This window comes from Prinia subflava, chromosome 19 (assembly GCF_021018805.1).
Source record: "Prinia subflava isolate CZ2003 ecotype Zambia chromosome 19, Cam_Psub_1.2, whole genome shotgun sequence".
NCBI lineage: Eukaryota > Metazoa > Chordata > Aves > Passeriformes > Cisticolidae > Prinia > Prinia subflava.
Window position 1 is genome coordinate 13,123,688 of NC_086265.1, and position 22,735 is coordinate 13,146,422.

The window sequence follows — 22,735 nt, forward strand, 5'->3', positions numbered from 1 at the left end:
CCCTCCAGTTACAACCTGCAATCCGTGGGCTGGGTTCCCAGCAAACACACCTGTGTGGCACACGCTTCCCGAGTGGGCTGAGCCCACAGCCTGGCAGCAGTGTCCCTCCCGAGCTGGGGCCGCATCCCGGTCCCCCCGGAGCCTCCGCAAGCGGCCAAGGCAGGCGGGACCTGGGGCTCCGAGAGCCGCCGCAGCCCCTAGCCCCTGTGCCAGCCCTGCCCCAGCCCCAGCCCGCACACGGGGGCCGGGAAGCAAAGATTATGGCCCTAGTCCATGGAAAGGGGCTGGTTTGGGCAGAGCTCCGGCTGTGCCACGATGCAAGCTCCGTGCCGCTCCCCCGGCTCAGCGAGCGAGTGGAAAGGGGATCCAGCCCTTGCACCCCGATCCCTTCCCAGCCTCTGGCTGCCGGGCACAAAGCGGGGGGACCCCAAGGGAGGGCTCTGCGGGGAGCCCCCAGCGCACCCCGGGACCCGCTGTCCCTGCGGCTCGCTCGGACCCTCCGCGAACTTCCCCGTCCGGAGGCACCGCAGCGGGACGGGCTCGGGGAGCGGGGCCGGAGCTCCTCCGGCGGCCGGGCTGCGAGCGGGGAAGCCGGGCTACCCCAGCCCCTCTCCCGCCCGTCCCGGCCCCTCCGCCGCGGGATGCGGGCTGGGGACGCGCTTCCCCCGGAAACACCAACTTCGCCCGGTCACCCCAAGGCCGAGCCGAGCCAAGCCGAGGCTGGGCGGCGGCTGGAGAGGGCTCAGCCCGCTGCTCCCCCTCCATCCCGCTGCTCCCCTTCCACCCCTCTGTCCTCCTTCTATCCTGCTGCTCCCTTTCCACCCCGCTGCTCCCTTTCCACTCCGCCGTCCTCCATCCACCCCGCTGCCGTGCTCCGCGGCTGGAGCCGAGCCGTGCCCGGTGCTCGCTCCCCCTCCGGCCTCGCCTCCGCTCCGCTCCCGCAGCCGCGGCGCTCCCGCTCCCCCCGCGCCCTCCCCGCCGCCTCTCCCGGCCCCAGCCCCGCTCCCGATCCGGCCCCCGGCCCCTCTTCCCCTCGTGGCACCTTGGCCGCTTCCGAAGACGCCACGGGAAAAAAAAAAAAAAGTTGCAGCGAGGGAAGTTCCCAGCGCGGGGCGAAGTTGGGGCCACGGCAGCCGTGCCCTGCCCGGGGGAGCCGCGGCGGCGGAGAGGGACCGGGGCGCACCTACCTTCAGCTATCGCCCTCTTCATCTTAGGGGTCGGGGAAGGCACGTCTGGAGGCGCAAAGTGGAGCGGCAGCGGTACAATCCTTGGGAAAGCGGGGCAGATCCCGGTGCCAAACTTCAGCCCGAGCGGGGAGCGGTGGCGCACGGGGAGGGGGGGGCGCTCCCGGTGCCGGCGCCCTCGTTCATCGGGGGAATGAACAGCCCCCGAGCTGGAGTCAGCATCCAGGCGAGGCTCCCCCTCCCTGCCTCGCCTCGCCTCGCCTCGCCTCTCCTCGCCTCTCCTCGCCTCGCCTCGCCTGCCTCCTCCTCCCTCCGCCCGCCCGCCGCACGCACGGGGCCGGGGCTGCGGCGGATCCCGCGGCGGGGAGCGGAGCCGGCTGCACTGTATCCCGGGAGCGAGCGGCGAGCGAGCGGGGATGGAGAGGCGATGAATGTTTTATGGGATCATGTGGTTTGACGTGAGAGGAATCAGCCTAGATCGGATTTACTGGCTGCAGGAGCGAGCGGGAGGACGGGGGAGCCGGGCACGGGCTGGCGGGGGGGAGGAGGGGCCGCTCCGACGGCGGCGGCTCCGCGGCGGAGCCCCCGCGGTGCGCGGCCGCGGCCCGGGCAGGGCTGCGCGGGGCCGGGAGCCTCATTCCTGGAGGAGAGGTGCCACCTAAAGGAAGCGGCGGAGAGGGACGCCCGGGCGGCGGCGGGCACCGGGCCCGCTCCCTCCTCCCCACCTCCCGCCGCAGCCGCGCCCGCACAGCCCCGGGGGCCACGGCTCGGAGCCCCTCGGGAGGCACCGGAGACCTCGGCGGGCGTTTTCCCCTGCTCTGGATCTGCGCACCGGGGAGGCGGCGAGAGACATCCGAACCCGCGGTGCCTCCTCTTCCTCACCAGATTCGGCTGCTGCGGGTGCGGAGCTGCTACTTTCCCGAGGGAAGGATGTCAGAGAGCCCTTTGGGTACAGCCTGAAGGAGAACTCTTCCCTGTGGCTGAGCCTCTCGCCATCCCTGCTCCTTGGGATCATTCTCCCGCGGGCAGGAAGGACAGTAGCTTGCCTCAGTTTACCCAAAGGGCACGAGGGTTACACTGTAGTTGATGCAGGGCGAAGCTGGATTCCCATCCTGCCGAGCCCTCCAGCAGCCTTCCCTGCCCTGGAGGGACAAGGGCTCCTGCACAGGCAGATCCCATCTGCAGTCATCCCATCTGGGAAGCAGAAAAACGGATTTTTATTAAGTGAACTCATTTGCTCAGTGGGGAAAGGAGGAGGGAAGGATTGTGCCAGGGAAAGCTGAACGTGCACAATATAGGAAGGTGGTGGCTCTGTCCCTGCTAGTCAGAGGTTCAGCTGCCACCAGATCCATGGACAATGTATGGATATGTCTGTATCCATGTGAAACCCCACCTGGAACTCTGCATACAGACCTGGTGCCCCCAACATACAGGATAGGGAACTCCGGGAGCAGGTCTGGAAGAGGCCGTGAAGTTGCTCAGGGAACTGCAGCTCCTCCCCTAGGGAGACAGGCTGCTAGTTGGGATTGTTCAGCCTGGAGAAGAGAGGACACCTCACAGCACCTTCCAGGGTCTGAAGGGGCTACAAGGAAGCCAGGGAGGGACTTTTCATCAAGAACTGGAGTGCCAGGACACAGGGAATGGCTTCCCACTGCCAGAGGGCAGGGATGGATGGGATACTGGGCAGGAATTGTTCCCTGGGAGGGTGGGCAGGCCCTGGCACAGGGTGCCCAGAGCAGCTGTGGCTGCCCCTGGATCCCTGGCAGTGTCCAAGGCCAGGTTCGATAGTGGGGTTTAGAGCAGCCTGAGATAGTGGGAGGTGTCCCTGCTATGGCAGGAGTGGGAATGGGTGAGCTTAGAGGTCCCTTCCAGCCCAATCCATTCTGGCACCCTACAATGTATGTATTTATCTTTACCTGCGTACACCAGGTATAGAAATGCTACTGAGCCTTCATTCCTCACTTATGGATTGTCACCCCAATATTGGCCATCTCTTCTAGATTGTCCTCAGGGTTGGTGTCACAGCCACATCCCTCCAAGGCCTGCCCAGTTTCCACTTTTCCATGTAGGCATCACTGCAAGGTGAGCCAGGGTTCAGTTTCTCCTGTGTGCAATAATCCTCTCACCACACCCAGAGGCTGTGGGTGCCTCACACAGACCCACAGTCACCTGTGGAAAAAAGAAACTCAGCACCCAACTGGATACTTGGGGCAGATGGAGGTGATTTACTCAGTGTGGGCTTTATTTGTGCCAACAGCCTCATCTGGTCCAAGGTCCTGGGCTCAGAATTGTAGAATCACAGGATGGGTCGGGTTGGAAGGGACCTTAAACTCATCTGGTTCCAATCCCACTGCCGTGGGCAGGGATACCCTCACTAGGTCCTTGAAACCCCATCTGAAAATGATCCAGGAGAACTGTCCAGACACCCTATAACTGTGCAGATGTGAAGTTCTGTACAGCCTAGGGCTGGCAGCCCCTTCCTCCAGCCCCCTGGAGAGGGCAGGTGGCACCTGGGGAGGGCAGGGGGCTCCCTCTGGCCATTCTACTTCTGCTCCTCCAGAATGCAAAGGTGCAGAGAGGATTTCCTAATCCTTTTCCTTCCCACACCTCCAGCCCAGCTCAGGCATCCCCTGACCATCTCTACCTGTTCTGCCTTGCCTGCCCCCTTCCCTCTGTTTACTCTGGGTGACTCCCAGCTGTATCTTGCCCATCCTGGATTTTCCAGGAGCCCTTTGCACACTTAATGAACAGGAGAGCACTTAATGAACGTGCTGCCAGAGGAGCCTCGTGCCCACAGGGTCACAGCTGAGACACAGCTGGGACACTTGGGTCACTCTTGGGTGCTTGGGCCAGTCCATAGCAGGTCTGCTCTGAAGGAACAGAAGGGTTTTCTGGGAATGCCAGGATAGGTGAGGTCTGGGAAGAGACAAGGGGCATTCCTGTGCAATCTGCTGCAACACACTCTGTTGTTGGTTTATGGACATCTTCTGGGAGTGAGGATGATCCCATCCTGCCCTGCTATTCCTGCAGTGGCAGCCCAGCTAGCACAGGTTAGGAATGTGCTGCTCCTTCCTTTTTGAACACACCTTCAAGCACTCCTGTTTCAGCGGTGCCCTTTGACTCCTCCATCCCAAATGGTGCAGCAGGAGAGAGAGGTCACTGACGTGTGGGGCATCAAAATAGCTGCAGAAGAAAGGACCCTGGAGCTGGAATTTCCTGGGGGAGGTCTGGAAGGTGAGCAGGAGCACTGAAGGAGTTAATTGGAGCTCTAGTCACAGGCCCGAAAATTCCAGGTTGTATCAGGGAGGCAGTGTGTGTTTGGCTGACATTTCTGAAAGGTTAATCTGGAAAAGGAGACAGCACATCTGTACAGGGCTGGGGTTGACTCTTGCTGCAGTTCCTGCACCTCCTTGGGCTGTTTGGCCCAGCAGTTGTTACACGGAGGTCACCGTGGGGCAGCAGGGGCTGTGACCTTGGCCTGCATTGATGCTCCACAGAGTCCTCGGGCCGGCTCCGCTTCCAGGCCCGTGTGACAAGGCACAGGAGACTGGCTCTGCCTTGTGCCCCGTGTGGGACATCCGTGCTTCCATGTCTCCATGTGGCATTCCAGCAAGAACTAGGTGAAAGAGGGGTCTTCCAGCAGGAGATCTCCTGGGGAAACTGGGGTGCTCGCAGTTGCAGTGGGAGTAACTCTGGAGAGGAGCCAACACTCCTGGAGATGAAGACACCTTGCTTTGACTGGATAATTATATGTTCCCCTCTACCTAATGCTTAATCACACTGGGATCAAGTCTCTTCCTTCGCATTGGGAGTCTTGTTTGCAAAGTGCCATCCCTCCCCGCTCTCTTCAACCCGGTAATCCCAAAGGATTCAGGGCACATTCCTGGGCCTGTGGGCACTGAAGAGAGAGCTGGATATGGGGAAATGGAGAGGGTGCATGAAATGGGAATTCACTGACCTTTGCTGTGCTCACACCCACCTCTTCCTTTTTTAATAGAGCCTAAAGGAAGTGACTCCTGAATCCCAATACTGAATAAAGTGTATCCTTGTTCTGGTCCAGAACGGCCTTGTGGCTACACCTGTCCTGTGTCTGATGTGGCTGGGAGCCCCTGAGAACATCTCTGAGAGGAGCAAGGAGGCAGAAGAAGGGCACCAAAAGACCAGGTTTTTTTGCTCTTTCTAGTGGAAGGGGGACAGGATGCCCTTTTAAGGTTCCTTCCAACCCAGACCACCCCGGGCCTCTGTGTTGTGCCAGCAGTTCTGGCACTGCCTGTGCTTGCAGGGGGCAGGAGGAGATGTGGGCACACAGTGCAGCCTGGGCAGTCAGCAGCTGAGGGAATGGCACCTGCTGCAGTGGAGAGCCATCCCTCTGGGCCTCTGGAAGGGTCGCCCTGCAGAGACACAAGAGGATCTTTTTAAAGTAGCCTCCACCTGCTCTGTGGCCAGGCATGGGCACGCCATGGGGGAGACTCAAATACAGAACTAAAAGGGCTCCCCAGACTCACCACCACTGCACTATTGACAAAGTTTATGTTTAACACCTTCTACCTGTTGACTTTTGTGGAGGGCACCGAGACCATGGCTCAGTCCTGGACATTTCCAGCAGCTGCAACACAGGCCCTGCAGACTGGGAGGCACTGGGAGGCTCTACATCAGCAGGGCTCCTCGGCCAGGGGGCACACGAGGAGGATCTGTGCTGACAGGATTTATCCAGGCACCCAGGGTAGCTCCTGCTCCACTTTCAGGACCTGAACTGATGCACTCCAGTGGGCAGAGAAGTTCTGTGCTGGCAAAGTGACTCTTCCAGCAGAACAGAGTACCAAGACTGAATCATCCTACCCTGACACCAAATATTTATAATATATAACAAATATTTTACACCTAACTATATTAGCAGTTGATGTGAAGTTGTTGCAGGTGGGACCTTGTTCTGGGATTATTCTCCAGAACACCTCAGCTCCCACAGGAAGTGCACCACAGAAAGAACAAGCCCAGCTGTCCACAGGAGGAATTTCCTGGGGAAGAGGAGGAACAGGCACTGAGCTCTGCTCTATGTGAACAGGGACAGCACCCAGGGAAGGGCTGGAGCTGGGCCAGGGCAGGCTCAGGCTGCAGAGCAGGAAAGGTTCTTCCCCCAGAGATGCTGGCACTGCCCAGGCTCCCCAGGGAATGGGCACGGCCCCGAGGCTGCCACAGCTCCAGGAGCCTTTGGACAGTGCTGCTAGGGATGAACAGGGTGGGGTTGTTGGGGGTCTGGGCAGGGCCAGGAGCTGGGCTGGATGATCCCTGTGGGTCCCTCCAGCTCACACAGGTGCCAGGTCTGGTTTCTCCCCTGCAGTCGGCTGTGCCCTGGGTACCAGAGCAACTCAGAGGCTGCCCAGGGCCAGCACCTGGCAGGGCCAGCCCAGGGACCAGAGGACAGAGGCATGGCTGGCCACCCCTGGGTCCTTGCAGGGACACAGGCCATGGCAGGGAGCTGCTGGCTGACTCTGGGCCCTGGTGTGAGCTCAGCCTGGCCCCAGCCCGGGCAGGCAGGGCAATCCATCTCTGCCAGCTGCTCAGCTCATTACCAGACCTCATCAGCTCAGGGAGAGGCACGGAGCATCTGTGTTGTTCCACAGGTTGCTTTGCTCCTCCTGCCATGAAGAACTGCACCAGAGCCTGGCTGGACAGGGCAGGGAGAGAAAAGCTCCCCCTCTGTCAGTGCATCCACCCCTGCACCACCAGCGATCCCCCTGGCTGCTTCTTCTCCCAGGAGTGAATTATGGCCCTCGCAGCTCCTGCTCCGTGATTTTGCTCACATTTCAGGCTTCTCCTGCCTGAGCAATGGGGTCGGCGTGGACGAGTTGTTCCTGTAAATCATCCCAGCACTGCTCCAGCCTGACACATCAATCCCCTCTGTTAAAGGTTCCCACCTGGTCCTGATGGTGCTGCTGAGATTGGGATGTGCCAGGAATCCTTCAGAAGGCTGTGCAGGAAGGACTGCAGATGTATTCAGGTGTCCCTTGCAGAAAGCTGCTCCCTTTAGAGCCTTGGGGGAACTCACCTGGCTGAGGGCTGCCCCTGGGCTTGGAGCTGCCCTGAGCTCACCCTGCACTGACTGTGAAGCATCTGGGAACAGGGAACAGGCAGAGAATCCCAGAGGGTTTGGGGGACACCTTCCACCAGCCCTGTCCAGCCTGACCTTGGACACTGCCAGGGATCCAGGGGCAGCCACAGCTGCTCTGGGCACCCTGTGCCAGGGCCTGCCCACCCTGCCAGGGAACAATTCCTTCCCAATATCCCATCCATCCCTGCCCTCTGGCAGTGGGAAGCCATTCCCTGTGTCCTGTCTCTCCATCCCTTGTCCCCCTCTCCAGCTCTCCTGGAGTCCCTTTAGGCCCTGGAAGGGCTCTGAGCTCTCCCTGGAGCCTTCTCCTCTCCAGGTGAACACCCCCAGCTCTGCCAGCCTGGCTCCAGAGCAGAGAGAACAGGAAGGAGGGAGAGGTGAGGGAAAGCTGTTTTTAAGATTTATTTTATTCTCATTGTCCTGTTCTGATTTTTTGGTAATAAATTCAGTCAATATCCCCAGGCTGAGGCTGTTGTGCCTGTGATGGTGACGAGGGAGGGGTCTCTCCCAGTGTTTACCTCTCCCTTTCTTTCCTCTCCCCTTTCCGGTTGCAGAGGGCACTGATAAAGCAGCTTTGGTGGGCCCCCAGCATCCATCTGGGGCCAACCCATTCCAGAGATTCTGCACAGGCAGAGGGAGCCAAGTGGAGTGGGAGAAGTGCAGCAAAATCTGAATGAAGAAAAAGCTGCTCCTCCACAGAGCTGGGCCAGGGGAGCCCTGTGCATTCCATGGGAATGCTGAGTGTCCCAGCCCATCCCAGGGACCTGGGAACCCAGCACAGCCTCTCCATCTGTGCACCGGCCACTCTCAGCCCCTCCCGAACACCAGGCCTGCAGCACACACAGACACAGACCGAGCAGGTCCCTGGGGTGGGAAGCCCTCCTGGCACCCTTCAGTGCGGGTGGGCACATCCTGCACAGTCTGGGGTGTTCCTGCACCACCAGCAGTGTGTTGGACACAGAGCCAAGGAGTGGGAAGAGTCCTGGGAGCAGCAGCTGCACAACGGCTGCTCCAGCCCAGCTGATGCCTGAAGATTTTTGCTTTTTATGTATTTTTCCTATATTTGTGACTTTGTAGACAGTTAATAAGTGGTTACACAGCTCCTGTTATTTTTCCTATCCTTTCTCTTAGATTTCAGAGTAAGAAGCTAACCTTCTAACATGTTCCTGAAATACTCTTTAGTCTTATTTTCAAGTAGAGGACCTACAAGAGGAACATTCCATTTTCAATCAGAATTTGAGAAGACATAGCGAGAAGTGGGGCAAAGAAACCCCGGACCAACTCCAGTGGGGCAGTACATGGGGGCAAAATTGCCTAACCAACTGCTCTTCTAATTGGACAATATTTGTTAGATATGCTAATTTGTTAAACCTATAACAATTGTAAAAATCCAATAATGGGTGTGCCCATGACCACTGGAACACCTGGAAGCTTCCAAATGAAGGTGTGCTTTTTATTTTACTATTTTAGCACTGTTACAAGAGTTTCCTCTTCTGATTGCAGGCAGCACAGTCACACCAGCAGGATCCAGCTGGGGTCACCCTCCAGGCCCTGTCACTGCTCTGAGCTCTGCACTCCGGGGGCAGCACATGGTGGGTGGGCTGTAACCCATGTGTTATCCGTGTGTTATCCATGTGTTATCTGTGTGTTAGCCGTGTGTTAGCCGGGGGCTCAGCTTTGTGTGTTCCTCCCATCCAATGTCTCCCCTGGGACGGACATTGCTGCCCAGAATTCCTCTGCCTTGAGTTACTGGGACTGGCTTCTCCTCCTCACTTTGTTTGTTTGTTTTCCATTTTCTTGTGTATGTTCAAGGCTGACTCCTCCTCTCCCGAGGCCCCTGGCTGTCCTGGCAGCTGCAGGGACTTGCAGGAAGGCTGCTGGAGAGCACTGGCAGAAAATGAACACGGAATTTGTGCCCGGGAACAGCCGTGCCCGCAGCTCCATCCCGAGCGTCACCGAGATCTCACAGAGGAATGAGAGCATGGCAGCACCACCTGACCAGTCACAACAGCTCTGATTTCAGAGCTGCAGTGCTCCCAGCAGAGTTAGCAAATGAGTTGCAGACTGGGAACTATCTGCAAATAGTTTCCAATAATGAATTGAGGTGCGAAAGCTGCAATCTGCTCTGAGACAATCTGTAAACAGAGGGAAGGAAAATTCACCAAAATAAATTATTCATTTCGGATTACTCCTCTAACTCATGTCTTAACTTGAAAATCCCCAGGGCGTGCAGAGACTTCCGGGGATGCTCCTGTGCCTTGAGCAGAGCTGTGTCGGGGCAGGCACAGGGATGTGAGACAGCTCAGGGTGTCCTATCAACACCGGGCCAGCTCTTCTCCCCCCACTGACGGGGATTTGCCACCAAACATGGACCAGCTCCGTGGGTTGCCCAAGGGCACTGAAGGTAAATCTTTTCCAGGCCAAAAATTGGACTCTTCCCCTTTTGCTGCTGCCATCAACAAAGAGGAAAAGCAGCCACCCTGGAGCAGGAAGCAAAGCAGAGGTGGGATGGGGAATGGGGGAAGGAGAGGACACAGGGACAGGGGAGCAGAGCAGGATGGAGGAAAACCACAACTTCAACCAGGACCAGGCCATGTGGGACACACAGATGTGCCCACCATGGCATGGCAGTCCTGGGTAAGGGCCCTGGAGGGGCTGGGCACCGTGTGATGCACCAGGAACTGTGCCCAGCCACCCTTTGAAACCTTCCAAACAGCCTGAGGAGGAGAAATTTGCCCTGAGGAAGAAGGAGATCTTCAAGAACAGCCTGAGGGTCCCTGGGAGCACAACAGGAGGAACCCCCTGGCCCCAGGCAAGGGGAGCTATGAGCATGCTGTGCCTGAGGGATGTGAGGGACTCAGTGTCACACTCCCTGCACAGTTCTCTGATGAATCTGGGACTGGCAGAGTGCTTGGCATGGCTTGGTGCTGGAGAAACTGGCTAAAGAGCAAAATACTACACATGGAAAAGAGAAACATATGGAGCTGGAGGAAGGTGCAAGATGGGAAGCTGGGGTAGAGCAGTGATTACTTGTTCAGTTATCTGCAAAGATTGGCTTGAGCTGCTCCTGGGTCCTCCTAGGCAGGATCTTCATCTGGAACAGGCCAGGCTTAAGCAGCTTTGCCATTGTGCCCCACGGGTCTCCAGGTGGCTCTTTAGTTTTTAGCCCTTTTAGTCGGTCTCAAGTCTTCAATCTCACCATGGAAAGCAGGAGAGTGGACTGGAGCACATTGAGGCATTTCACGGAGACATGTGAGGCAATACTGTCTTCTTTAGAATTAAAGATTAATTAATTGTTAGCATTAAACAAGTAAATACAATTTTAGTGTGTGTTTCCCTGAAAAGGTGATGTGTGGGACTGCAGAGTAGGGCAAAGTTCACAATAGAATCCTCCAGTACTGACCATGCCAAACTGGGCAGAATATTGGAGAACCAAAGTATTGCTCACACTCCAAGGAGGTTTTAGACTAAACCTGACCCCAGACATCACCTGGAGAGAACCTGTGGCAAGCTGGACTTTTTCAAACCTTTTTTCCTGCCCTGAAACTTGCTCTATGTTCAGGGGAGTGCAGGACTACTCAAACAGCTGAAATCTGGTGGATTTGTCTTTGATCCAGTTTGGCAATTATTGTCCCAGACTCCCATGACCCCAGCAAATGCCAGGGTTTGGCCTTCTGGAGCTGGTGGTGTTAGAGCCCAGCTAACCCTGTTCACCAGCCACTGAATTACTGGGGCATTACTGCTGCTCTGGACCACAGAGGTTTTCCAGGGGATGTGCTGGAACTTTCAAAGCTTTATAAGAACTATTTCAGCTTTAAGAAATAACCTCAAGAAAATGCTGTCAGCTCTGTTCAACCTGCTCTTAAATGAAGGCTTTAGAAACATCCCAGTCAAGACCATGGCTTTGCTCCGCAGGCAAAGGGCAGGGGAACATTTGGGCACCCAATTCCACAGGGGAAGTGCCAAATGAAAGTCATGGAATTGAGTATTTTGGCAAAAAACCCACCACTGAGTACAGTGAGAAGGAGATGTGGTTTGGGTGAGCCTAGAAGAGGTCCTGGGATTAGGTCACCTCCTGGTGGCCCCTCCACTGTCCACCCTTTCACAGAGCAGGGCAGACACCGAAGTGACAGCTGAGAACTGCTCCTGCAGAGTGTCCCCAGGAAAAGAGAAGTGCCCACGTAGCTTTCCAAAGCAAGTGGTTTTCAGGAAAGGACAGAAGGCTGCAGGGAAACAGAATGCAGCTCTGTGGGAAGGCTGCAGGGAAATCAGCTCCTCTCATTGAAAACTTGACTCTCTGCAGAGCAGCTGCTGGTTCAGAGCCCTGGCAGCAGCACCAAGAGCTGGGAGTCCAAGGCCCTTGTTCCCATGTCCTGCAGGACCAGCTCTCCCGAGGCTGTGCTGGCCAGTCCTTGAGGAGGGGATGGCACTCAGGACACTCAGGCCATGCTGCTCCTGCAGAGTGAATGTCACAAAGGTGTGGAGCTGAGGTGCCACCAGGAGTGCTGGAGGATGCTATGAGAATGACACACAAACCACATCTCCAGCAAACCCTTCCACATTCCCAGACTGGAGGAAACTCCATGGGGCTCCTGCTTGCCCTGGGGCTGCTCTTTGTGCCACCGCTTGGCTAAGGATGTAAAATGGGCAGCATAAGGATGCTGCTTTGAGAGGTTTTGTGTTCTCAAAGCCCTGAAGAGCACCTGAGGATCCCCCCCAGTGCAGGCTCAGGAGCTCAGGGCACTGGTGCAGGTGTTACAGATGTGCCTGGCTGTGAGCTGGAGGGGTTCTGGCACTGCGGGTGCTGCTGGGGCTGACGGGGCTGTGCTGCTCCTCGCTGAGCAGCGTCCCTGCCAGTGGGACCCCAAAGCCATCAGAGGGTGCTGGCACAGGGCTGCACCCAGGTGTGAGCTGGGAATCGACCCATGCTGCCAAAGGGTGCAGAGCCAGCACTGCCCATCCCTTCACAACCAGACAATCTCCCGTCTCCCGGCTGTTTGCAGTTAGCCTCCCCCAGCAGATGAATAATCTGTCCTTGTTGATTCGACAGAGAGACTTGGAACGGGCACAAACAGTGCGTTCCGCCCGGCCCCGCCATCGCAGGCACGGGGGGAGGGAAACATGGACACACGGCTAATTCCAGCAACAACCCCGTAAATTTAGCAGAGCTGGCACACGGCAGGCGGCAAAGGCAGCACGCGGGGACTGGAGGAGCTGCGGAACTGCTGCCACCAGGCAGAGCAGCCCCCGGGCACCCGAGCGGGGCTGGAGGGAGGGGTCGGGGAGGGCACGGGCAGCCCCTGGCCCGGGCTGCTCGGAGCTGGGGGTGCCAGCCCACGGCCCCACAACCCCCGTGGGAGAGCTGCTTTCTCGCCGTCAGAAAATCAAAGCCATTTTCAGAAGGAGAACAGATTTTGGTTGGGAGGTGAGGGAAGCGGAGGGCCAAGAATAGAAGGGAACAGTGGGCGGAATTCTGACTCCCTGCTGCATTCAAAGTAAAGTACAGGACAAGTTTCGAGGCAGCAGCGGGGCAGCTCTCGGGGGGCTGGCAGGGACAGGGGAGCCTGGCAGGGTGCTGGGGGCCGGCCCTGCTGCCCGGGGGACATGGGAGGGCAGCGGGGCAGGGACAGCACCCAGCAGAGCTGCACCCATCTCAGGCAGGCCAGGAGGCAGCAGTCACAACCCCCTGACGGGGATTTCAAGGGAAACAGGGATTTTATAGCAGGGAATGATGCTGGGTGGCAGCGCTGAAGTGGATTTTAAGAGTGACAGCGCCGAGCATGAAACGGAGAGAAATCACTCCGGTTTGGAGCTGAGCACTGTCCAAAGGCGGCGTTTTGGGGTGTTCATCTCCGTCCGTGCGCACCGAGCTGGCCCCGCAGAGCCGCGCTCGCACGGCCGGGCCCGACGCCATCTGTGCGGCCACGGCAGGAACTGCACTGGACCTGGGAATTCGGGAATGAGGGGTCTGGAGGAGGAACTGCACTGGACCGCCAGGAATTCGGGATCAGGGGAGGCAGGAATTGCATTGGACCCGCTGTGAGTTTGAGAATGACAGGCTGAGGAGAGGGCATCACTTTGTGCTCCGCTGTCACCTCTGCCCCCTCCAAGGGCAGCACTGCCAGGGCTCAGGGTCTGGCACAGGGCTGCTGCCATGGGCTCTGTGTTGGTCCGTGAGATTCTGGGAACATCAGGAAAAGCCAGCACAAGGCTGAGACTGCTGCAGGTGCCAGGCAAGACAGCCCTGAGCATTTCCATGCTGCAGGAACTGCAATTTTGGCTTCTTTTCTCCATGAGAGCTTCCTGCAGGGCTGGAGGCTTTGCCCAGAGTCTGCTGGAAGTGAGAACCTTGGCTTTATTCACAGAATCCCAGAATTACTGAGGCTGGAAAAGCCCTCCAAGGTCATTGATTCCAACCTGTTCCAAATCCCCACCTTGTCCCCACCCCAGAGCCCTTAGTGGCACATCCAGGCCTTTCTTGGCCACCTCCAGGGATGGGGACTCCAAACCTCCCTGGCAGCCCCTGCCAAGGCCTGACCGCCCCCGCCCCCCCCCGCCTTCCATAAGGAAATTCTTCCTGATGGCCAGTGTGACATTTTTGCTGAGCACTGCAGCTTTGGGGTTTGCAGGTGGGCTGGAGGCAGAGGCAGTGTGGAAGATGTGCTGTTGCCCTGGGCATCCCAGGGAGGATGGACCAGGTTGAAAGGGGACTTTTCCTTGTGGAGTGGAGCTGTGGTGCTGAGACCATGTCCCAGCTCCATCTCTGCATCAGGAGTGCTGCTCAGGGAGCAGTGCAGGAACAGGGCAGGTATGGAGGAGACAAGGGCTGGCAGCCTCTGCAGACAGATGCTGGCATGGCAAGGACAGCAGGGATTCCTTATCCCTGCTCCTGAGGGTTTTCCAAGCCCAGAGCCCAGCTGGCCCTTTGGCTAATGCCACCCCTCCATGCCTTTCTCATGTTTCACAGTCCTGCTCTTCCTTTCCTGCCACTTCCCTTTTCCCCTGGGCTGCAGTTGTGAGGACAGGGAGCCAAGGAGCACCACTGCCTCATGAAGAAGCCTGGCTGAGGCTCAATCCCACCCAGCCTCAGCTCCTTACGTGCAATTACTCACCTCAGAACAGGCAGAGGGCAGAAAATAGGACTGAGCAGGTGCCCAGGTGTGCGTGTCTGGTTGGCCCACCTGAGACCTGAGTTCCCAGCAGAGCAGCAGGAGGAGGCCCCTGGGAGCTCCTCCATCTCCCAGAGCTGTTGCAGGGACCATGCTCAGCTCTGCTCCAACCTCTGCTGTGGAGAGGGGCTGTGCCCTGGAAACTGCAGCCTGAGAAGCTCCTGCACCACTGCCTGAGCATGGAAGGACTTCTGGTGTCTCGAGCTGCTCTTCCTGCAGCTGCAGAGGGTCTGTGAGTCACATGGACAACTCGATGTCACCCTTAAGCAACAGAGAAGCCACCTCTGAAGGGCACCTTCCTCTGTGTGTGACAAAGTGCTCTGAAATATATAAAACATTCTCAGAGTGAGGAAGATCACGGAGAGCTTTACCGAAACTGACTTGAGAAGCTGTTTCAAAGCATTCCGAATGGAGCTTGCAAATATCTGGCTGTGTTTGCTGTTCCCTGGCAGGAGTGGGTGGTGGGTGCCTTCTGCAGTGCTGCCAAGGAGCTGCTGGGAATATCTGAGCTCTGCAAACCACACTGGCGCAGTGTCCCTGGATGGCAGCAGTGTGTGTGTGTCGCTGGAAAGGGAAGGTGGGCTCCAGGAGCACAGGGAAGTCTTTAAGCCAGGCTGAGCATCCCACCAGCCCTTCAGCTGATGATGGAAGCACTCTTTCCCCCCTAAACTGCTTAGAATATCTGATGCTCATGGCTGGGTTGGCCCCTAGACCAGGACGGTGATGCACTGGAAAATAGAAAACCAGGAGGGAACCTCACTTAACCTCTGCTTTCAGGACCTTGTGGCAGTGCCCTGGGGCTGTTCCCCTTCCTAGGGGGGTGGGAAAGACCGAGGGAGTTTTCCTGTTGAACCAGGGCTGAGCTGAGCACCTCTGAAGGAGGAGTGGGATTGGGGAAGTTCCCAAAACTGCTGAGAGCTCATGGTGTCCCCTGTGGTTTCCCTGGCAGTCCTGTCCAGCTGTCCCAACTGCAGCAGGTCCTGAAGCGGGCTCTGATCCCTCAGGATTTTGGAGAGCCCTGCAGCGTGTCCAGAACATCTCCCAGCGTGTTCCCCGCCCCACATGGGTGATGAGCAGCCTGCCAGCCTCACAGCTCCTGGCAAACGCAGCTCCCCACTCATTCCTGATAACAACAGCCTGAAAAAAAAAAATGGAAAGAAAATGGATTTTCCCCCTTCCTTTTTCAGGAATTCTGGCAAGATGTCAAACTGCTCCGCTGCCACTCAGTGGAGAGCGTTGCCCAGCTCTTCCCCGTGCCCGTCTGCCAGGCCTGAAGCGATTGCAGCGCTTATTTTCGGCAGCTGAAGCGGCAGCAGGAGCGGGAGGGGCAGGCTGGGCTATCAGTCACCGGGAGATGCTGCTCACTCCCACGGAGGTGTTTACAGGAGGGGCGTGAGTGTGAGCTGCAGCCAGCTGCCATTAGCATTGCAGATCGGGCACTTGTTAGCAGAGTGCTTCGCCCCTGCTTTACAATTTGCTAATAATAAAACATTTGTTCCCGGCAAACAAACGCCCAGATTTATGTCTTGCTCACAAAGGACTCCAATAGATATATTGATACCTTGTGGAGCTACAGCGGGGAGAGGGATTGAAGAGCTGCTGTTTACTTGACTCCATCCAGCTCCTCTATTGATGACTGGGAGGCATTTATTTCACCGAGGATGGAGCACTCAGAACTGCGAACTCTCGATTGCCAATAGCACCATATTTAGGGTTATTATATCACCATAAAACAGCTTTATGGGGCCATGAATATCGGGACATGTCGATAGCCACCACTGCACCACGGCCGTGCCTCCTGCCTGGCAGGGCTGGCAGAGCCCAGGCAGCCCAGGAAACAGGGAAGAACAGCTTTCAGGGCAGAAACAGGGACTGGAGGAGCTCCTGGAGCTGCCACCTGCCCTACTGCTGAGCCCAGTGAAGCCAGCCGGTGTGCAGACCTGTGCTGGCTGGGGACTCCATTTCCCAGCACATCGAGCCAATGCAGGGATGCCAGTGCTCTGGGAATGGCTGGGAATGTGCCAGGCACCAAAACATAAGGGCAGGAGCTGCAGTCCTCCTCCCCAGCCATGGCTGCAGGGTCATGGTGAGAGCTGGAGGCTGCTGTGGGGCTGTCAGAGCAGCATCCCCTGCCCTCCAGTTTGACAAGAACCTTGTCCTGGGATCGTTCTCCAGAACTGCTCAGCTCCCAGGGGCAGCACAGCACGGAAGGAAGGAGCTCAGGTGTCCACAGGAGGAATTTCTTGGGGAAGAGGCAGGGCAGGCACTGAGCTCTGCTCTGAGATGAGCAGGGACAGCACCCAGGAAAGGGCTGGAGCTGGGCCAGGGCAGGCTCAGGCTGCAGAGCAGGAAAGGTTCTTCCCCCAGAGGTGCTGGCACTGCCCAGGCTCCCCAGGGAATGGGCACGGCCCCGAGGCTGCCACAGCTCCAGGAGCCTTTGGACAGCGCTGCCAGGGATGAACAGGGTGGGGTTGTTGGGGGGTCTGTGCAGGGACGGGAGCTGGATCAATGATCCCGGTGGGTGCCCCCAGTTAAGGATATTCCGTGATCCTGTGATTCTTCTACGGGAGGAGTTCCACCCCAGGAAGAACAGACAAGCCCCACTGGGACCCCCCTGGAGGGGTTGTACTTCCCACAGGTAAAACCTTCCACAGCCCAAACACCCCCGTGGGTCCGGGCTGTCCCTTCCCACCCCATTCCATGTTCAACTGCTGCATCCACCCCCAGGTGATCCCTCACTCCTGGTGATCCATCAAACCTGGAGTGAGCTCTGCGGGTGCAGGAGGAAGCACAGCCCTATAACCACTCCAGAACAGGCTCTCCCTGTCAGCTCCCATCCTCTCTTACATTTTAGCTGTTAAATAATGCACTAATGGAAAAGGAAACCTTAGCCAGGGCAGTCAGATTAAGATGCAGAGCAACCACAGCTTTTAGCTTTCGTTTTCTGGCTCCAAATGCTGCATTTCTTTGCTTTATTTCTAAGCATTTTGTCGTTGGTGGGATTTTTTGCAAGGTCTTTCCAAGAAGAGGAGACAGATTTTGACTGCAGCACTTGAACTTTTGTTATCAATGTTCCCCTTGCAATAAATTTTGCCTTCGACAGGAAGCTGCTGGATCTAAGAAATCACAAACAGAGGAACCAAAGCACAGAAAAGACTGAGAGTCCCTTCAGCCTTTTGAGAAGACTCTAAGATGCTCTAACTCTTGGATTGTATTTTAGCCCACTTTTTTGCTCACTGCTGTATTCACCTTTTAGAGGGAGTGGCCTTTCTCTTTACAACCTGAGAGAGTTTTATTCTGCCTATTAAATTAGTAATTAGCACCTCATTTAGCTGGGATCTCCAGTGCCCAGACAGTATTGATTTGTCAGAGATGGAAAGATGGAGCCTCTTTCACCGCGGTTTTGGGCACAGAGTCAAGGGGGCTTCTCAGCTATTTAAAGGTGCTTTTCCTGTGCAGAGGGCAGGCAGGATGGGACAGAGGGGGCCAGGGAAGATTTGCCACTGCACGTGTCTCATCCCTGCACTGTTCTGCCCAAATCCCACCTGGCAAAGTGGCCCTGGGCAGGACACGGGAGCTGGAGGCTCCCCAAGGCTCCAGAGGACACCCCATTCCCAGCAAGGCACATCACCCATGTCCTGCTCTTCCAATCCCCACAGACAGACCATTCTCAGAATCCTTGGAATGTAAAAAACCTTTCCTGCAAGGCTGTGCTGCCTGGGAGGGACTCCACGCTCAGGGCGCACCTCAGCTGGGCCAGCAATTGCCAAAGTGTTTTAACAAGAGCTTGTGATTCATCTGGAGAGTTCTCAGCTAGGTCTGCAGGGAGAAATGAGTGTAGGAACTTGGCCAAGGAAATCCAGGTCAGTGGTAGAGTCCCCATCCCTGGAAATGGGGAGAGAATGAGAAGTGGCAACTGGGGACATGGTTTAGTGACCATGGTGGCATTTGATCAAAGGGAATGGCTCAACTTGATCTTGGAGGCCTTTTCCAAGTTAATGATTCCATGGATGTAGGGAAGGAGCCTCACTGATGTTTTCTGTGTCATACTCACTCTTCTTTCACCTGAAGTTTAAACCAGAGCATAATTCAGCACCACCCCAAAGCTGAGTCCAATCCCAAGGACTCAGCAGATGTTTCCTTTGAAGCAGCCATTGATGAACTGATAAAGCATCGCTGAGGAATTCTGGCAAACTCAGGGGAAGAGATGCCAGAGACCAGGGCAGAGGCAGGAGGTCACAGAGCTCCATGTGAGCATCTGCAAACCAGCACAGGAGAACTCCTGTCACAGGGACCAGGGAATGGGCATGGCCCCGAGGCTGCCAGAGCTCCAGGAGCCTTTGGACAGCGCTGCCAGGGATACCCAGAGTGGGGTTGTTTGGGAGTCTAGGCAGGGACAGGGGCTGGGCTGATTCTGCTGGGTCCCTCCAGCTCAGGATATTCTGTGATTCTGTGAATTCCTTTTGGAGTCAGGTTACAGAATCACACAATCACAGAATGTCTTCCCTGGAAGGACCCACAGAGATCATCCAGTCCAACCCCTGTCCCTGTCCAGATTCCCCACCAACCCCACCCTGGGCATCCCTGGCAGCGCTGTCCAAAGGCTCCTGGAGCTGTGGCAGCCTCGGGGCCGTGCCCATTCCCTGGGGAGCCTGGGCAGTGCCTCTGGGGGAAGAACCCCAAGGCACCTGGGGCACACCTGGAGTCCGAGCCCATGGGAGGGGACCAATGGAAAGGCTGGAGGCTCAGCAGAAGGCTCTGCTGGAGTTTAAATGCAGGAAGCAGGATGCTCTGAACCGCCAGGGCTGCCCAGCCTGGCAGGAGCAGCACATCAGCCTGCACAGCTGTGCAGGGGATTAGCAGCTCAGAGAGGCTTTGCCCACAGCTGTGCAGCACAAGGGCAAACATATGTAAAGAAAAAGCCTTTACAAATAATCTTAATCTAATCTGGGGCTGCAGACTCTCTGCACTTCCCACAGTCACACATCACAGCAGGCAAACAAATTGTGTTCCAGGGCTCTGTGCTGTTCACAGGCTGGTTTGGGGGCTGTTCAGTGCCACAGCCACATCCTCCTGGGTCACAGGAACTGGCCATTGTCACACTGGGCATCTGCCTCTCACCTGCAGCATCACTCACCCCTTGCACTGCCCAAGAGCAGCTTAGTGAGGATTCAAACAGCACAAATTTACAAGATGCCATCTTGAGATAAAGCCTGGAGACATTTAAGGGATTACGGGACTTAATTTATCTGCAACAACCGATGATCTTTCCATGGCAGAGCAGTTCCCTTGTTCCAGTGGAGTGCAAGGAGGTGAGAAACTGCTCTGGGCTCTCCAGATGTGTGGGGTTTCTACAGCATCACAGAAAAGTTTGGATGAGAAGGGACCTTAAAGCTCATTCCCTGCCACCACCTGCCATGGGCAGGGACACCTTCCACTACCCCAGGCTGCTCCAAGCCCTGTCCAGCCTGGCCTTGGGCACTGCCAGGGATCCAGGGACAGCCACAGCTGCTCTGTGCCAGGGCCTCATAACCCTTCTCCCATCAGAGGATTCCCATTCCCACAGCTCCCAGCAGGGGAGGGTCTCTTTGCCCCCTGCCCTGCCAATCCATCCTGCACCCTGAATCTGAGCAGCTGGGGCATCCTGAGCAGGAGGAGAGGAGGGATCAGCTGGCTCTGGGAATAAAGAGCCCATGGGAGGTGACCCAGTGCACACAGCAGGAACAGAGGTGGGTTTGGGGCAGTTCCAGGCACTGGGGTCAAGGGATGTCACCTGCAGCTCACCTAAAACTTTTGGGGCCGGTTGGTGTGAAGATCAAGGATTGAAACCCCGGAGACCTGACCATCAGATGGCCCCTAAAGGCAGGGGACAAGGGACACAGAGCCCTGGCTTTGGGCCCCTTGGGCAGCAGCAGGGAGCCGCAGGAAGAGTCAGAGCCACTGGAGTGGCCACCAGCGTTGTTTGTCAGACATGGAGAGGATGGCCTAGGCAGCCTGGGGAGCACCTGGCAGGGCTGGGAGCAGTGGTCAGTCTGGAGTGGACATGAGGAGCTGTTGGGCGTGTCCTCTGCTGGGCTGTGCTGCTCCTCTGGGGGACCCCAGACCCCAGCCCTGGTGCTGCAAGCACTGGGAGGGTTTCCCTGGCACTGGTTTGAGCTGGGGCTCTCCTGGGGGGGTCACTGGGCAATCCAGGGGAGCACTGATTGCACCACCCCACGTGCCTCCCAGGAGTTCAAAGCGCTGTGGGCAAACTGTGCCACTGGGAACTCACTGAAAGATCCACGAAATCCCAGAAAAAAACCCCAAGTTTTTGTGTTTCAAGCTAATTAACCCAATGTTAATTGAACCAAATTTGCAAGCACAGGCCCAGTCCCCATCTCAGGCCCTGGGGGGCTGCTGGGATGCAAGAAGAAGCAAGGAGTTCCCTGGCAAGGGGGGAGCTGAGCAGCAGCCAGGATGGGCTCCAAGCAGGAAGCTTTTATGGTCTGGCCTTGGCATCCCAGATGGACTCAGGACCTCCCCAGGCTCCCACAGAAGCTGCTCCCCAACTGGTGCGTGGTGCTCACAGGCTGCTCATTTCCTGCTCAGGGCCCCTGGCTGCTGCCATCAGCAGAGTCAACAGGAGTCCTACAAATAGTTCAAACAGCTTGGAATTAAATTTGTGGGAATTTGTGGCTACTGGGAAGTGGCTTTATCTTTAGCACGGCTCAGGAGCAGGGGAGGAAGGAAGGAAAGAGGTCAGAAGCCAAAAAAACTGTAAAATTCAAGGACATTTGGCAAAATCTCAGAAAAAAATCTGATTATTTTTAATCAAAAATTTTAATCAAAAATGAGGACTTTTTTTAAAAATAATTTTTGAACTCTCAGGTTGCCTGGGCTTTCACAGGAGAAACAGAAAAACCTGGCAGTGCTGTCCAAAGGCTCCTGGAGCTGTGGCAGCCTCGGGGCCGTGCCCATTCCCTGGGGAGCCTGGGCAGTGCCAGCACCTCTGGGGGAAGAACCTTTCCTGCTCTGCAGCCTGAGCCTGCCCTGGCCCAGCTCCAGCCCTTCCCTGGGTGCTGTCCCTGTCCCAGAGCAGAGATTGGAGCTGCCCCTGCCTGGGGACAGCTGTCAGGGATACGGGGACATGGCCTGATGTGCAATCCAGGCTGAGGGGCGGCGGGGGAATGAACCCTGCTGAGAAGGGCTGTGGGGTGTCTGGAGAGGGTGACCCAGGCTGAGGTCAGTGCAATGAACTGGGTGATACCTGATCCCTCTGAGGACAAGAGGAAGGTCCCAGGGACACCGGAGGCAGAACTGTGGGACCCTGGCAGTGGCTGAGGGCTCGTGTCAGACACTGCCATGGCACAAGGGCAGAGATGGGGTCTGGAGGCCACGCAGTTGTCAGGATCAGTTGGGTGTTGGTCATGGACCTAGAAAAGGATAGAGCTGGAGGTTCTCTGGCTTGGTCACCTATAAGGTGATATTCTATGAATCCACATCGAATTGCTGCTGAAAACCCAGGCTTTAAAGCCAAGGAATTTTTTTTTCCAAATAAATCCCTCAGATGTCTCTGGCACTGGCCTTTTCCTCCTGGATGGGCTTAGTGTGTTGAGTGCTGGCAGACATTTTCCTAGAATCCCAGAATCCCTGAGGCTGGAAAAGCCCTCTCAGCCCATTGAGTCCAAGCTGTGCCTGATCCCCACCTTGTCCCCAGCCCAGAGCTCTGAGTGCCACCTCCAGGCCTTCCTTGGACACCTCCAGGGATGGGGACCCCAAACCTCCCTGGGCAGCCCCTGCCAAGGCCTGAGCACCCTTTCCATGGGGAAATTCCTGCTGGTGTCCACCCTGAGCCTCCCCTGGCCCAGCCTGAGGCCATTCCTCTCCTCCTGTCCCTGTTCCCTGGGAGCACAGCCCGACCCCCCGGCTGTCCCCTCCTGTCAGGAGCTGTGCAGAGCCACAAGGTTCCCCCTTGTCTTGGTTTAAAGACAGATATCTGCTAGGAAGGGGCAGGACCTCCCTAGAGATGGAGAATTCAAATCCCCTCCCTCCAAATTATTCCAATTAAAAGGAAAATTAAAGGAGCTTTCAGGCAGAGTTATGGGGGTAGGAATAACAGTTCTTTACTAATATATATATATGACAAAACGACAAACAAACAACAACTACAGCATCAATAATAAACAGAACCAAGAACTTTGAGGGCTTTCTTTTACAAAAGCCCAGAGCAGTTTGATTTGGATGCCCCTGCAGGACTCCGAGAGGCCGAACTGGAAGGAAGGAAAAGTCCCGGG

At 56.7% G+C, this 22,735-nt stretch overlaps 1 protein-coding gene across 1 annotated transcript in view; it reads right to left on the minus strand.

Annotated features, from left to right (window-relative positions):
- Nucleotides 1-2,146, minus strand: part of RTN4R (reticulon 4 receptor) — an 87,220-nt gene extending 85,074 nt beyond the window's left edge. The window contains exon 1 of the mRNA XM_063415775.1: nt 1,188-2,146. Coding sequence (XP_063271845.1) covers nt 1,188-1,209 — 22 coding nt within the window. The 5' untranslated portion in view covers nt 1,210-2,146. The remainder of the gene's footprint in view (nt 1-1,187) is intronic.
- Nucleotides 2,147-22,735: the final 20,589 nt, after the last annotated feature.